A 15,299-nucleotide genomic window follows, 5' to 3' on the forward strand; every position below is an offset into this window, starting at 1 on the left:
TTCCCCGCTGATGAAAGAACAAGGAAAAAGGAAGGTTAGTTTAGGACTACAAGCTGACCAAACCCACCCGCAAATAAATACTAATCTGACATAATTACTGAGCTCTCTGATACCGATAAATCCACAATTTGTATCTTTCTGATAACAACGCTAGACAAGTCGGCCCCTCGGAGTGCGCTAACACATGCTTTGCACAGGCCTAGAGCAGTGCAGCAGAGCTATTGTTCTGAAGAATTCCTTTTTGGGCCCAGATTCTGCTACCCCATACACAGAGCCACCAGAGGCTCAGTGGGATGCAAGTGGTGCACAGATCTTGTGCTGACTTTCTGCACGCTGCTGAATTTTCTCCATATCTGCACACATCTGCGATTGCTTCCACCCCATAAGAACGGCCATAATGGATCAGACCAAAGTTCCACCTAGCCCTATATCCTGTCTTCCGACAGTGGCCAATGCCAGGTGCTTCAGAGGGAATGAACAGAACAGGGAATCATCAAGTGATCCATCCTCTGTCACCCATTCCCAGCTTCTGGCAAATAGAGGCTAGGGACACCATCCCTGCCTATGCTGGCTAATAGCTATTGATGGATCTATCCTCCATGAATTTATCTAGCTCTTTTTTGAACCTTGTTATAATCTTGGCCTTCACAACATCTCATGGCAATGAGTGCCACAGGTTGACTATACGTTGCATGAAGAAATACTTCCTTTTGTTTGTTTTAAACCTGATGCTTATTAATTTCATTTGGTGAACCTACTTCTTGTGTTACGTGCAGGAGTAAATTACACTTCCTTATTTACTTTTTCCAGACCAGTCATGATTTTATAGACCTCTATCATATCCACCTCATGATGGCCTCTTGACATCAGTGGGAATTGCACGCATTTATCAGGACAGAACTTAGCTCTTTGGATTCCCCTGTTAATTAAGGCAAATCTTTGCATTAACAGAATGGTTTCCAGTCCTGATTCTACCACAGATTTCCTATGTGACTGGGGTATGTCAGGTCTTCGGATACTACAGTGGTGAGTGCAGTATAAGAACCTAGCTGGAATAGAATCCAATTCGGCTTTTAAAGATGTCACTAAATACAGATTTGCTAGGTAAGACCATAAAAAAGCTTTCGAAAAGTTCCATCTATTGGAGTTAAAAATAAGCTGCATTTTAAAATACTTCTCATAGATATTTATGGAATAGGTTTTGATGGCTGCAAAGAAACCAAGAGAGTCTATTGGTTAAGTTAAGAGTTTTTACACAGGATCTTCAGTGCACATTTACATGGCAGGCTGTACCTACTATATACTGATTTCATAAAGTCCATTTAAAAGCTCCCTAAGTGGTGTGTTTTAACAGCACTTGGATAAGTATCCCGGTGATCAGTTCATTAAGATCAACTGGTTACAGTCTGTGTTTTATAAAAACTCCTAAAATGGTACTTAAAAATCTGCCTTACACAAGTAAGGGGTTCTTCTTTTATGGCTTGTTTACATTTTTAAGATGAAACCAACCGAAAAGGCAGGGAATTCAAAGTGATAGCGAATGCTGCACGGCCAGAACCAGGCTGACACCCAGGGCTTTAGGCTGGGAGGAGGCTGACAGTGGCTGAGGAAAGTGGCCACAGTCCCACTGAAATAGGGACAGACAAATGGCTTGGTAAGTCGCTGCCATTGTTTCAAGTTAATTTCAATCCCACTCCTTCCTATACAGTTTCAAAGTGTGTTTTGTAAAGAAGAAAACTGGTGCAACAGTGAATAAACACATCAGTTAACGAAAGAGGACTTTAATTCATTTAGAAGGTACATTCATTCACTTCCATATTGCTGTTCAAAATCTACTCAAGAAGTCTATGCGGTTGCTTTCACCTTCTGATAATTGGCTTGTACACCCAGACCCGTCTTGGCAATGGGGCCAATAGGCCAGATTTGCCTTACTCTGAACACTCATGGCACAGTCCCCAGCCAAAAATTACATTCAATCCACCAGCTCCTCTGAATTCAGCAGCATCACAGCAGAGGAGAGAATGTTCTGGGATGGGTCTTTCCTCACTGCCAAGCACATGGTCACAGCTGATCAAGGCAAGCTAATTTCCAGCTGATAAACACCTGACTTCAATGAGCAGTGCACTAATACCCTGAAATTCTTCAATCCCTGGCCCAGCAACTAAAAGGAATCAAACCCCAGAAACATTACAGTTCTCTTTGCATAACAAGGGCTTCTTTCTAATGCTGCCTCACTATTCAAACACAAGTTGATCTGGAGCCCCACTCTCGGACAGCAGTCTTATCAAATGTCTTTCTTGAATATACATCAGCAAATGTATAAGTTAAAAGCATGTGTGAAGGCCAATATATTTGTAAATGAAGAATTCACCCTTACTTGAAAAAAGCATCAACAGATTGTTTGCCTCATAATCAACAAAAGTGAGTGATCGTTTTTAAGTGATTTTTAAGGGTTTGAGTGAGTGTTTGCCATACAAGCAGCCCAGCGCTACACACAGGTTGGTAAGGGGATGCACAAAGCACGGGGGGTATGGCGGCTGGGTTGCAGACAACACAGCTACTAAGCAGCCTTCTTACTGCAGATGAGAGGACATGGAACCAGTCTGAACTGGGGAATCCCAAAGCCTTCCTACTAGTGTTGTTTTCCTGGATGTCCCTAACCTGTGTAAAGGGCTGTTTCCAACTCCCATGACTGTTTAGTTTACCTGTTAAACTTGTTATTGATTTTGACAGTCATGTTTGCCCTAGCACCCCAATATTAAAATATGCTATCACCCCCAAGAAGGGTAGCAATGGATGATGGTTATTAGTTATACTGTACGGTAGGACAGCAACAAAGCCATGCCCACGCAAATACAAACATGTAAATACAGCATATGCTGCTACTTACTGGTTTGGGAGCTCCTATGCCATTGCTCTGGGCAGGGTAATTGGAAGAGATCAGCTACTCACAGGCACGTATCCTAGTAGAAGGCTTGTGGCCTCTGTTCAGCTTGGAAGCAAATCCACTGACACAGCAAGAGATGCGGGGGAAAGGAGTACCCAGGTGTTTCTTATATAGCTAATTTTATCCCATGGAAAGATAGGAATTGTTAGCTCGCTTGCAAAGCATGCTGGGGTTTGTAGTTCTCTAGCACAGTACATGCACCATAAGAATTGTCACTCCTTTGTGAGGTGAAAGTGAAACACAGCTGAATGCAGACAGTATGGCCTGGGATTATATGGTACTCACCTCTTTTCTTCTCACTGTGCTATGGGACCTTGAGGAGAAGAAACTAAACAGAAGTAACTTTGGAGTCAAGAATCTGAAATCCACTTTTTCTGCTATTGATTCCTCTTGTGGGTGTATTTTGTTTAGTGGTTTAAAGGGCTTTGGTGATCTTTAATCTCCACATTAGGAGACTGAACAAATAACTGCTTAAACCTATGTCACGTCTCTCTCTGACATGTCATTTCCCACCCTCCCTCTCCCTCCATCCACACTGAAATATGCGCATGATGACATGAGTGCTGCTTTTATAGCTGGCTACCTTGTACCAGGCATTCTACATGATGGCTCCTAAATATGTAATATATAGATCATTACCCAAAAATGTATCTTAGCAATGATTCATAATCTATGTACATTACACAAATCTTTAAAAAAAACCTGTTTTCCTACTTCAGAAAAATTAAAGCATTAAACATTCAATGATTCATTCATCTCAATGATAAAATATAGCACATAACTCTCTATACAATAACAGAATCTCTATCTTCAATAGCTCCAACTATCCACAGCAATAAAGTGCAGCATTTTACAAATACAGTGGAACAAACAATAGTGACATTTACTGTTTCAGGACCAAGTGAGGAGAGCAAATAGCACTTTAGTTTTTAATTGGTAAGTGATCATTCTGAACTGATTCAGGTCCCTGCAGTTTATACTTGGGTTAATAAATGCAAACGTTTTAGTATGTGTCACTGGCAGTGCCAAGCATGACAACTGCAAAGGCGGAGAGGGTTCTGGCCTCTTCTGTTCCCTGCCTGGCCTCCTGAACCATAAAGGAGAAGGCTCAGCACAACTTCATTGCCAGGTTGTGCCCTTTTGATTTTCAGCCCCTGCTGCATACAGACACACTGCCGCCTGCCCGCCAGAGACTGGGACTATTGAGTTGGTGGGGAGAAGCTATGAACAGCTAACAGAGGCACAAGGGCTGCAGCACTCTTCAGAAATTCCCCTCTCCTTCCATAGCCTGCAACAAATGTTCTGGCTATTGTTGCCACCTGTAACGCCACAGCCCACCATTGTGTTCAGAGACACGTGCTGAGTTCTCTCGACTCCACACTACACCAATATGTCAATTACTTTAATCTCTGCTGATGACCTTAAGATGGCACAAATATTTGCATTCATTATTAGAGGCCCATTGCTGCAGCATTTGGACCGATTGACTCAATGAAGCCAAACATTTTGCTGGACTCTATTTCCATTACAGTATTTGCAATAGAATTATGTCAGCGATTAGTCTGTAAAACTTGGGGGGGGGGGGACATGTACCTTGGCCTCATGCATTTGATGAAGTGTCCTGGATGTGTCGTGCTCCATAAGCAATAACTATTTGGTGGTGTCTCTGTCGGCCAGAGCAGAACACCTCTTTTTGTGTTCACTTTCTATCAAGTGGTTCTCAGTGTTAGAAACGTAAATGAAAGACAGAATTGCATCAGTACCATTTCCAATTTGTTTTCAAAGCAACAAGATAATCAGCTCCCTCGGCTCAACTCTGCCCTCAGATGCGCTCAGCGAAATCAAAGGTAGTTTCACACTGAGAGTTAAAGATGAGATTTTGCTTTATAGCTGTAGACATCCTGTATACCAGCAGTACCACACCCTTTAGGGGCCAGCACCGAAAGCACAGCCATTGCCAAGCAGCCTTTAAAGGCCAGGGAGAAGAGGGCTCCAGAACTTTCACCACAATACTCAGGAGAAATGGTTACTTATTGTAACTGTGGTTCTTCGAGCTGTGATGCAAACGTGTATTCCATTACCCACCCAGGGCCAGCTCTAGGCTTTTGCCGCCCAAAGCAAAAAAAGACGACCTGAATGCCGCCCTTGAAAATGTGCCACCCCAAGCACGTGCTTTGTTTGCTGGTGCCTAGAGCCGGCCCTGTGCCCAGCCTTCGTCCCCTCTGCACCAGAGTCTCATCTTGTGGGCATTCGGTGCGGAGGAAGGGAGGTGGGGTCGGGTGGCGCTGTCTCATACAGCCAGGGGAGGGAGTATGGCCTGGAACAGCTCTTTACCTCTGTGAGCACTTCTAGGCAAAATTCTCCGGCTCCAGCGCGCGCGATGCGTATACACCTAACTGGGAGACACAGCTGCGTCTGCTCGAAGGAGAACGCCTGGCTCTCAGTACGGGTGTTCGTAGTCAAGAACTTTACAGCTTCCAAACAGCACAAGTTGTCAGAGCAACAACAGCACTCCAAGCCCACCAAGCTGGGCGTTATTCGAAACAGCAGCACTGTCTGACAGAGATGAACCATGAGACAACATCCTTAGCCAACTTGAAAACAACTTCTACACTAAGATGCTTCAATTAAACTCAAATTATTTCTGGATTTTATGACGTTTCCAAGTCGCTCACTTACTTTATGTATTAAATCAGGATATTCGGCTCGGCTCTGGAATATAATGTCATACACTCTGATGTGTGTTTATGATAACTAAAATACACTATTATTACTATTCTTGTAAAAGAATAGAGAGCAGCACTGTGTTTACTGCCTCGGCTAATATCTTATCCTTAAAAAACTACCTGCCAAGGAATCTCCCAGGCTGGCGTTATTCAAGGCAAGACTAGACAGAAAGCCAATCGGATTTTGGTAGAAATCCAACAACATATCTGGTTGCAGGGTGAAGTGTAGATGGCATTTTAATGCATCTACTCTACCTTTCAACTGTAGCCCTGTAGATTTAAAAGAAATTGTGTGGTGCCATTTACTGAGAGGTCCCTTCTGTAAATTTGATTCAAGACATTAGCTGAAAAGATTAGATTAGATTTGATTTATTTTATCCCTTATGTTAGTTATAACCATGAAGATATCCACTTTCAAAGGTTAAAAAACCAAAGCCATTCTCACTGGGTGGAAAAAATGCACGTGGTGTGAGAACAAGAGCCTGAAAATCGTACAGCTCCAGTCAGTAGCGGCACCAAGGACAGTTACAACTTGGCATCATTTGGGTCGGCTGGGAGGTTGCTCTCTCTCCATTAAGGCAGGATTGGATTTAATGAGGACGTCTGCACTCCTGTGCAATGAAGCTCTAAGAAAGCCCACCCCCTGGAAAGCACAGCACTATAGTCTAAAGACAGGAAAAGACAGAGACACTCTATGAGCTCATCTGCTCTGGACAACTGATCGGGTTTTGTGTTAATGAGCAGAAAGGTAGCAGAGGAGTCCAGCTCTCGGCTTGAAGGGCTTGCGCTAACGGAATAAAGCCACAGCAAAGCTCAATCATCTAATCAACAGCTGTGCAGTGCGATGGGATGGATGACAGCTTACCAAGCTGGGACGTAGCTACATCGGTGCAAATGGTTCAGCTGCACCAGGGCCCACAAGGATACGGGGGCGCTCAGATCTAGCTGCATACATGTATCCCTATTCATGCCACTGGCAGAAGTTCAGCCGCGCCACACCACAGTGGAAAGGGGCCGCCGGAGGAGAGCGGGTCCCGGGATAGGGAGGCAGCTGGGATTGGGGGCCCCTCCAGCTAGGGCAACCTCAAGCGTGAGCAGTCGGCAAAGATGCACAGAGAAGGCGAGAGGGGGAGAAGGGGCGGATATGGGAGATGTGCCCCCCACTTCTAGACATGGAGCCCCAGGTAAAAGCATTGGCCATTTTGAGGCGGAACTGGCTGGGGTGGGAGGTTGGACTGGAGCTGTGGAGGATGGGGGAAGGGAGTTGGAGTGGCGCTTGGGGGGTTCTGGATCAGAGCTGGGGGGATGGGTGGAGTAGGGGGCTGGAGTGGAGCTGGAGCAGACAAAGGAGGGACCTGGGGGGAAGACTTGTGTGGGCCTGAAATGAGGGTGAGAGGTGGATCGGGGAAGTAGGGGGCAGGAGGAGTGATTGGATCAGGGCTGGGGGAGTTGGGGGCTGGACTGATGGAGGCTGGAGGGGGGTTGAGAGAGAGCTGGTGGGGCTCAGAACTGCAGGGTTATGGGGGGATCTGAAGGAGGGCTGTGAGGGAAGCTAAGCAGGGGCTGAATTGGAGCTGTGGCTGGGCTGGAGGGGGTGGATTTTGGAATCGGGAACAGGGACCCTAACATATTCTTGCACCCGGGCCCTCTGGGACCTTGCTATAACCCTGCTACCAAGAAGATGGAGCAGGAAGTTTTCATCTTTATAATCAACTAAGGAGACAGTCACATTCTAGTAGAAGCTCCATAGCAACATAAGAAATGACACTAATAGATTCAACATGGTGCCAAATTAACAGAAATCACTAATAAAAGCATCAATTTGCTGTGTGCGTGGGCAAGCTGGAAAATAGAGCCATGGAATTAGGCAGAACAAAGAGAGAACATGTGGTGGAAAAGAAAACAGACGACAGAGATACCTGGAGGCTGAATGGTCACTGTCCAACAGACATAACAATTGCTAGTGATGAAACATGGAACAAGGTCAGACAGTGATGAACACGGGCTTGATTTTTCCATATGATGTTTCCATGAATGAGTGGAAAGATTTCAGTGGTAACCAGTCTAATAAAATACATCCAAGTACCAGTCGCTTACTGGTTTTCTCCCTAGGATGAGCCATCAGGATTTACTGATTAACCTCAGGACATCAGCATTCATATCCTGAATTAAACCTCTCTGGTCATTTTTTGTGTGCAGACTGCACTAGCCCAAGGGTTATGTAAAATTCATTTTGCTTTGGACTCTAAATAAGATTCAGAAGAAATTGCCAGAACTGGAGGATGGGGCAGAGCGGGAATGTGACTTTGCCATTAAGTGCCCAAAGAACAGCTCTGTTCTATATATTCTCTACAGGAAATAACAGGTCATGCAGTTTCCCAGTTGCATAAATACGTGGACTTTGGGTTACCAGTGATAGGTGACTGAACGTGTTGACTATTCTACAAAGCATTCTTTGTCTTTTAAGATGGGAGGCAAATCAGCAATATCACATAAGCAAGAAATAGATACAAGCTCTGAAAATCTCTATTACATCCATCAGAGCCAATAAAGCGTGGCAACATACAGAGACCCCTCATCTGAGTTTATTACAAACTGCAGTTTTGTATCTCACCTAGATACAGGGAGCACAGTTATGAGATGAGAAAAATGGATATTTCAGGGCATAGATTGTACCACTTGAAAGATCTAGGAAAGGCACTCACATTCATAACATTTCAAATCCAAGTCTTATACAAGACTGTCTGTATAGCACATCAATCAAGATGAGAGAAACTGTACGCTATTTTCTAGTAACACACTGCCAATCGCAAGACAAATGCCAGATGCCACAGAACGAGAAGTAACCATTTTTCAACTTGTGAATGTCTTCAAACATATTACAATGAAAGTGTGAAAAAAAGATCCTTTCAGCTTCATCTGTTTTGACAGATGCCAAAACTTGGAGCATGGCATTTTATCTTCATCCTGCAATAATCTTTATGAAACTTAAACAAGGCTGAGGATGGTGGCTTCAGCCTAAAATTACACTCTTCACTGCACAACACACAAAACATTTCAAGCAGTCTAGCCATTGCAGGAGAAAAGATTTGCCCTTAAAAAAAGGAGAGGACAACTCTGAGAAGATAAAAGTGCGGTGCCATCTGACATTAACATGGTCCAGTTCATATTGTTTCTAATTGGCTCCGTTTGTCTTCTTATTGCACTCTGCAGTACCGCTACGGACTACCATTAGTAGGCAGTTATAGGCTGCATGCAGCTTTTTTCCAATCAAGAGCATAAATTCTAAATGTTGCTTGTGTAAATTCATTTAGCCCATTATATTAAAATAGGTGTCAAGATGCTAAATCCTCCACTGCTGCGGAAATGTACCCCCAAAGGTCATTTTCAGAGGAGCCATAAAATCTTGTGTAATCTCTGGTCTTTCTAATATGCCCGTCACTGCAGTACTGTATCTGATTTTCTGCATGCCCTTAAAACTGGAAACAGTATCTTTTCTGTTAAAATGCATGTGAAATCAAAATATACTGTACTCTTTTGGGCTTTTCATCATCCTAAAGGACAGCAGGTTAGAGGATAGAATGTGTAGGTCCAAAGGGAGACAGAAAAAAAACAGTCTGACACCACTGATGTAGTTACAGCCCATTGCATGAAGGCAAAATCTGAAATATTTAGGAAAAGGGGATATATTATTTTGGGAAGCCCTCAGGTACCATGGTGAAGGATGTGATATAAAAACCTAGAGAGTGAGAAACTGTCCCAAATCATCTGGTCCATAAGCAAATATTGTTATACAATTTTCCCAAGACATTCTGCTTGTCTTTAAAAAAGGGTGTGCAGATCTTCCTGCCTCTTTCTCTTATTCTAGAACTAACATATTCTCTACTGCAGTCAATACAAAAGCCAATCTCCCCTCTCCATTTGTGTTGCCCAACAGGAGGCTTCCTCTGTGGTGCCCTGAGGTATCGATGGAGTACAGGTTCACGTACGGTATTTCATTGTGTAACATCTTGTGTAGGAGTTCAGCACCACAGAACTCCATCTGGGAGAAAACCCCAACAATGGTGACCTTAGTGATGTTTAATAGAACTCTGAAACCTCAAGAGGTAGTCTAATATCAGTGTAAAGATCACCACTATCAGTCTGACAATGAAGTATTATCATTCTCTCACCTCTGTTAAGGGGACAAGAGCATGGGGGTCCCAGGGTTCTCGTTGTGGTGTTTGGGAGACGATATGCTATGCAGACTACACACAGAATTTAATTAAATATCACAATAAAGACAGTGGGTCAAATCCTGTCTTTAGTTACACTCACTGCAACCCCATGTAGGCTTAAGTGGGACTTAACTGATGCCCAAGCTTTTTGCTAGCATGCTACATGTGAAGGAATGAATTCACCTGATTACCTCTGACAATTGAGAGATGAGGTAGGTGAGTTAATATCTTTTACTGGAGCAATTTCCAATAAAAGCTATTATCTCAGCTACCATGTCTCTCATCACCTGGGACCCATACAGCTACAATACCACTTGGGAAATTCTGAGATTTGCAGTTTTCTTTCTTTACCAAACCATAACCAGCTTAATGAAAACACCTATTAAAATGCCTTTTTTTTTGCTTGATTATTGAGTTACCTCAATCCTATTAGAAAGAGGAAACATCAAATTTCAAAATTTAAAATTCTGAAATTTAATCAAAGATCAAGTTTCAAAGCAAAAACTGCTGAAATTTTAATTTCAAAACATACCATTCAAAATCTTTTTTGCAAGTAGCAACAATTTTTGTAATAAAATCTAGTAGATAATTATTAACGTTTTGCTGAAATTTACTGAAAAATAGGCAATTTTATCACAGATCTGCTTGTGGGGCCCATCCTGTCCCATCTTAGATCCTTGTACAACACCGGCCACCACAGTCAGTATCTGAGCACCTCACCATCTTTACTGTATTTATCCTCACATTATCCCTGTGAGGTAGGACAGTGCTATTATTGCTGTATTACAGATGGGAAACTGAGGCACGGACAAACTGACTTGCCCAGGGTCTCTGAGAAAGACAGTGGCAGAGTACAGAATTGAACCCATGCCATTCAAGTCCCAGAATGCCTTAAACACTAGGCCATACTTCCTCCTCTTCATGTCCTGTAACTATGCTAGCTAGGTCACAGCATGGACAGCTTTCAAATTAGCCCTGGTTCTTGAATTCTAAAGAATAAAAGAAAGGATTTTTTCCTGCAGCCATTGGGTAAGTGCATTACCATTAGCTGCAATTATACATGGAAGGTTCCTTGTCAACAGTACCGAAGTTCTAAGTGTCACAGTCTTGCTAAGACTAGCCCCCAGTAAGGTCAATGGGAGAGCAGACTAGTGGGTCCCACGACTTCTCTCCTATGAAACAGGAGTAAACTATAGAATTGTGTTTAAAAAGAAATCTAGTAACATAATCCAGCAAGGATTACTGTATTCTCTTGTACATCTTTGTTCTATATATTTTTTAAAGAGAAATTTGAGGACCTATGAAAAGGAACAGCTATAGGTACCATTCCTGGTCCAAAAATGATAGCAAAAAAATCCAATATGCAATTAGTCTAGCTTTTTACTGTTAAATCCATTAGTTACAGTAACAGACACTTGAAAAACTAGCTCTGCACAGTTCGGTGCTGTACTGTGACAGAATATTAATTACAGCATTGAATGCTGGCCAGAACATGCTACAAGTACAGAGAAAATATGTACAGTAGCTGTTCAAATAATTATTAAAATAAAAAAAACAAAGTATGGAATTGCTCCTATCTGCAGAGCATAGTTACAGGGTAATATGCAGTGGCACAGAGAGCTAGTGCTCATGAAGTAAATAAAGCACTATACGTAATGAACAATTCTAGTTGTTTTCCTCTCCAAAGGACCAAACAATAGAATTACCTTCATTTTAATTTGCAATCTGGCCCCAGAGCATTGCTCTTTGTTATTGCTGTAACAGTGCCCAGATGTCCTGAAAGCCTCTCAGTCAGATGGAGCTACACCAATCTACACCCACTGAGGACCTGACCCAGATCTTAATGAATTCAGAGGTTTGCCATAATACTAACATCAAGGCCTAACTAAGGGACTAATCCAAACTAATGGGAGTCTTCCATTGACTTCAACAGGCTTTGCTTTCAGGCCCTATGGGCCTAACTCTACATGATGCTAAGTGCCCTCAGCTCCCAATCCAGTGGGAGTGAAGAGTGCTGTGCTCTGAATTCAAACTCAGGTTCTCACAGAGGCCTTCAGCCAAGAATGCCCTCACACTTGTCCCAGAAGATGAAATGCTTGGAAAAAATCTACATTTTTTTATTAATTGTTTTGGGACCATGGGAAATTGGAGATCTGAGTGGCGGGGTCCTCAACCATTCAAGGCCATGAAGATCATAACTAGTATCTGATCCTGACAACTGTAACTCACCTAGGCCTGATCCAGAGGCCACTTAAGCCCCACTGACTTCCCTGGGCTTTAGATCTGGCTCCCAGGCCCTGACCCTGAAAAGAGAACAATGTTGGGGTGAGCCTTTGCAGTTCTCTTTGCAGGATCAGTGCTCATCAATCCACATGCATGCAATCCTGCTGAAGTACCACCTATCAATTTAGAGAACTTAATGGAGCTGGTTTGGGGTATACGGGTGGGTAGGATTGATAGCCATTTTAACCTTTTCTTTTGACCTATAAGGGCAGTTGGAGTAACAAAGGCTGTGTGCAAAGAGCTGGACCTCAAAAGTGGTTATGATTTCAGCGCTTTAGGATTAACTTTTTTTAAAAATCCAGTATGTAGCTGCCGGCACCCAACAGACAAAATCTGTATCAATACACACAAAACAAAATACAGTTAAATCCTCATAAGAGAGAGACAAAGCCTAAAATGTGATCAAATGCATAATTTGGAGTTTTAGTTTTTAAAAACGCACACAATTTAGAAATGCCAGTTTGCATCTCCTTACTTGATTTCAAAACAATGTCCAGAACACACAGCGCGGCTCAAAAACATGTTGCTCGTGTTGTAGAAATTGGCTTCTCCAAGGCATTACTGAGCTGAAATTCCTTCTCTGAGGTTGCCCCTCTCAGTCAGTGCTATCAACCCCATGATGCCAGTTATTGTAACGTTGCATTTTTGCCCCTTTGTCTTCATAAATGATTTTCTATAAACTCTGAATAAAAGACGCAGTTTGTCATTTCAGCTATTTTGTATGTCCACTGGGGAAATAATAAACAACAGCCATTTCCACTGAGAGTCATTACGTGGAAGGGGAAGTTTGCAACAGTCACTTCTGAAGAGCATAAATCAGGGAAAGCTGTAATACATTACGGTGAATGTCAGATGGAAGAACTCAAGAGCCCGTGTTTCGCCTCCTGCAGCATGTGTTCAGGGATCAGTTTCCAGCCCTGTCATTGTCTTTTTTCCTTGATAGTGCCCATCAAGACCGATGATTTCTATAATCTGTAAGTTTATTGGCAGCAGTCATGCGGTTCAGGAGAGGCGCATGAGTAGCTGCCGTGAGGTGGAGTCCATCTGGCTGACAGGTAACCAGAGCTGCTCGGCGTTCCGTTATTCCTCGGCTGCAAACCAGGCGCTTCTCATCGAGGATGGCTAGATGGTATTCACAGAAATCAATCAATGATGCCACTTGCTCATGAAGTGGGAGTGACTTGTATCTTCTCTGAGCCAGGCAAAAGAAAGCTTCTATGAAGGCTTGCAAGCACATCCCTTCAAATAAGAAGAGAGTTTAGATTAGAATCGTGGCACAGACTTCTCTCACATGCTGCAGTCTTTTAATCTAGTATGTCTCATTTCTATACCTCTGTTCATCCCAAAGACTGGATGTGTATATACACACTCCATCTCTCTCTCTCTCTCGCTATTAGTTAATTCCTTTTTAATTCAAGCAGCAACTGCCTAGAATGGTCACAAACAAACACCCATCCTCTGCCCTTCAAAGACCAAAATGAGACATTTTCCTTGTATTTGACTCATAAATCAAACAGCTCAAAGATTTAAAAGAAGCGTCCCAGAATAGCAAACATGCCCAAATTGGGTTATAGATGGGTGACATTCCTGAAAGTAGAAGCTATTCATAAGGATATGCTGTGATCTCTACAAGCATCAGTCTGACCTGATAGTCTGGCATTTGGAGGTAAATGGCTACAGGAACTATTGATTCTAAGAGGTTGTGAAATTGAATTGACACAAGATCAGCCCTGATTCTTGTTGCTTCAGACATTACATTGAAATTGAGTCTGACACATACTCACATGCTGAGCTCCAGAGAATATAAACTGCCCAAGGAAAAAACAAGTCATATGTGCAACTGAAGTGTGTCATTTTAAACTTTGCTTTCTTAGAGATGGGACCAAACCAAAATCTCAGATCTGATTACACTACAGATTTCAGGGTGTTTAGGTTTATGGCTCTGTAAACCTGGTCCCATTAATGGGTGCCCTCAGTAATGTACAAGTGAGTTATCCTAAACTTCCTGTCCTCTCTGCTGACACTGCCCTGTGCAGCCACCCATACCTGGCCTGTCTGCTGAGATGCCCACTAAGGCTACCAATTAGTGAGTCCTGGTAGTGGCATTGGCAATGTGGACACTTCTCCACTAGGAACTGGACTGTGACTCACCAACTTGTTTCACATATGTCACCAAACAGCCATCAGATGGTAACAACTTGGTCTCTACTGACCTAAGCTGGATTCGAACCGGCACCTGGAAGTGAAAGGCTCCATGGTTCCACCATCACTCCTTTCAGCAACTCAGTCCCTCCATTTTTTTGTAAATTGACACTCTGTTGTTGCACATGCAAAAGCACAACTTTCCAGTCCACAATTCTTTGCAGATGCTTTTCCTTTCTAACTAAAGGAGGCCACAAATGGGAGGTTAGGGCCTGGCTGGCCACACAGTACTTCACAGGCCAAGTGCAAAGACTGGAACCTGCATGTGAGCACAGACGGGCTATTCAGCTCATGGCATCTAAGTGCTCGGATGGGTTCTCTGCAGCAGGAGCTGGCCTACTTTGGCTTTTCTAAAGTCTCTTTCTCTGGCTCCAGGGAAAGCTGCTCCTGTAATGGTTTTGCATTCTTTAGATGTTTCCCGTCAGTCCTTACTGCACTAAGGACTGGTACTTTGACTTGAATATTCTTCATTAGATTGCAGATGAATACTCAGATTCTCTCTCCTCCCCAACAACAGCCCTTAGCTCCTGCTGCCTTCTTCACCCCTGCCTTAGTAAGACTAAACATTCAGCTGAAACACCAGTGTTAACACCCCTGTTTTAATGAGAGGTGCCCTGAGATCTTTAACAACCAGAAGGGGTTAGGCGCTCAGATTTCTCTCTCATCCAGGAGATGGCCCCTCCAGCCACACGCACAGCATAGTATGGACACAGAGGCAAGAACCCCTTACTGGATCACCATCACCACTGCCTCCAAAAAGCTGGGTTCTCCTTTAGGTCTGCTATCCAAGTACTAACTCCCACCCCTTCTTAAATGTGTACGATGAGAAGTTCACATCCCAAGGTGGGACAGACGAAGGCACACAGAAGATTGATCACATGCACCTCAGTTATTCTAAAAGCCTGGCTTCCCCAGACCGCTCCA

The 15,299-nt window shown here is 43.3% G+C and overlaps 1 protein-coding gene across 7 annotated transcripts in view; it reads right to left on the reverse strand.

Moving 5' to 3' along the window:
- Positions 1-1,765: 1,765 nt before the first annotated feature.
- TTLL11 (tubulin tyrosine ligase like 11) overlaps positions 1,766-15,299 on the reverse strand; it is a 124,500-nt gene continuing 110,966 nt past the window's right edge. For 6 of the 7 annotated variants that reach the window (XM_034793341.1, XM_034793345.1, XM_034793339.1 and 3 more), the window contains one exon: positions 1,766-13,412. In XM_034793341.1, the coding sequence (XP_034649232.1) occupies positions 13,123-13,412 (290 nt within the window). In that variant the 3' untranslated portion in view covers positions 1,766-13,122. The remainder of the gene's footprint in view (positions 13,413-15,299) is intronic. The other variant, XM_034793340.1, reaches the window with a different exon arrangement.

The sequence above is a fragment of the Trachemys scripta genome, chromosome 17 (assembly GCF_013100865.1).
Source record: "Trachemys scripta elegans isolate TJP31775 chromosome 17, CAS_Tse_1.0, whole genome shotgun sequence".
Lineage (NCBI taxonomy): Eukaryota > Metazoa > Chordata > Testudines > Emydidae > Trachemys > Trachemys scripta.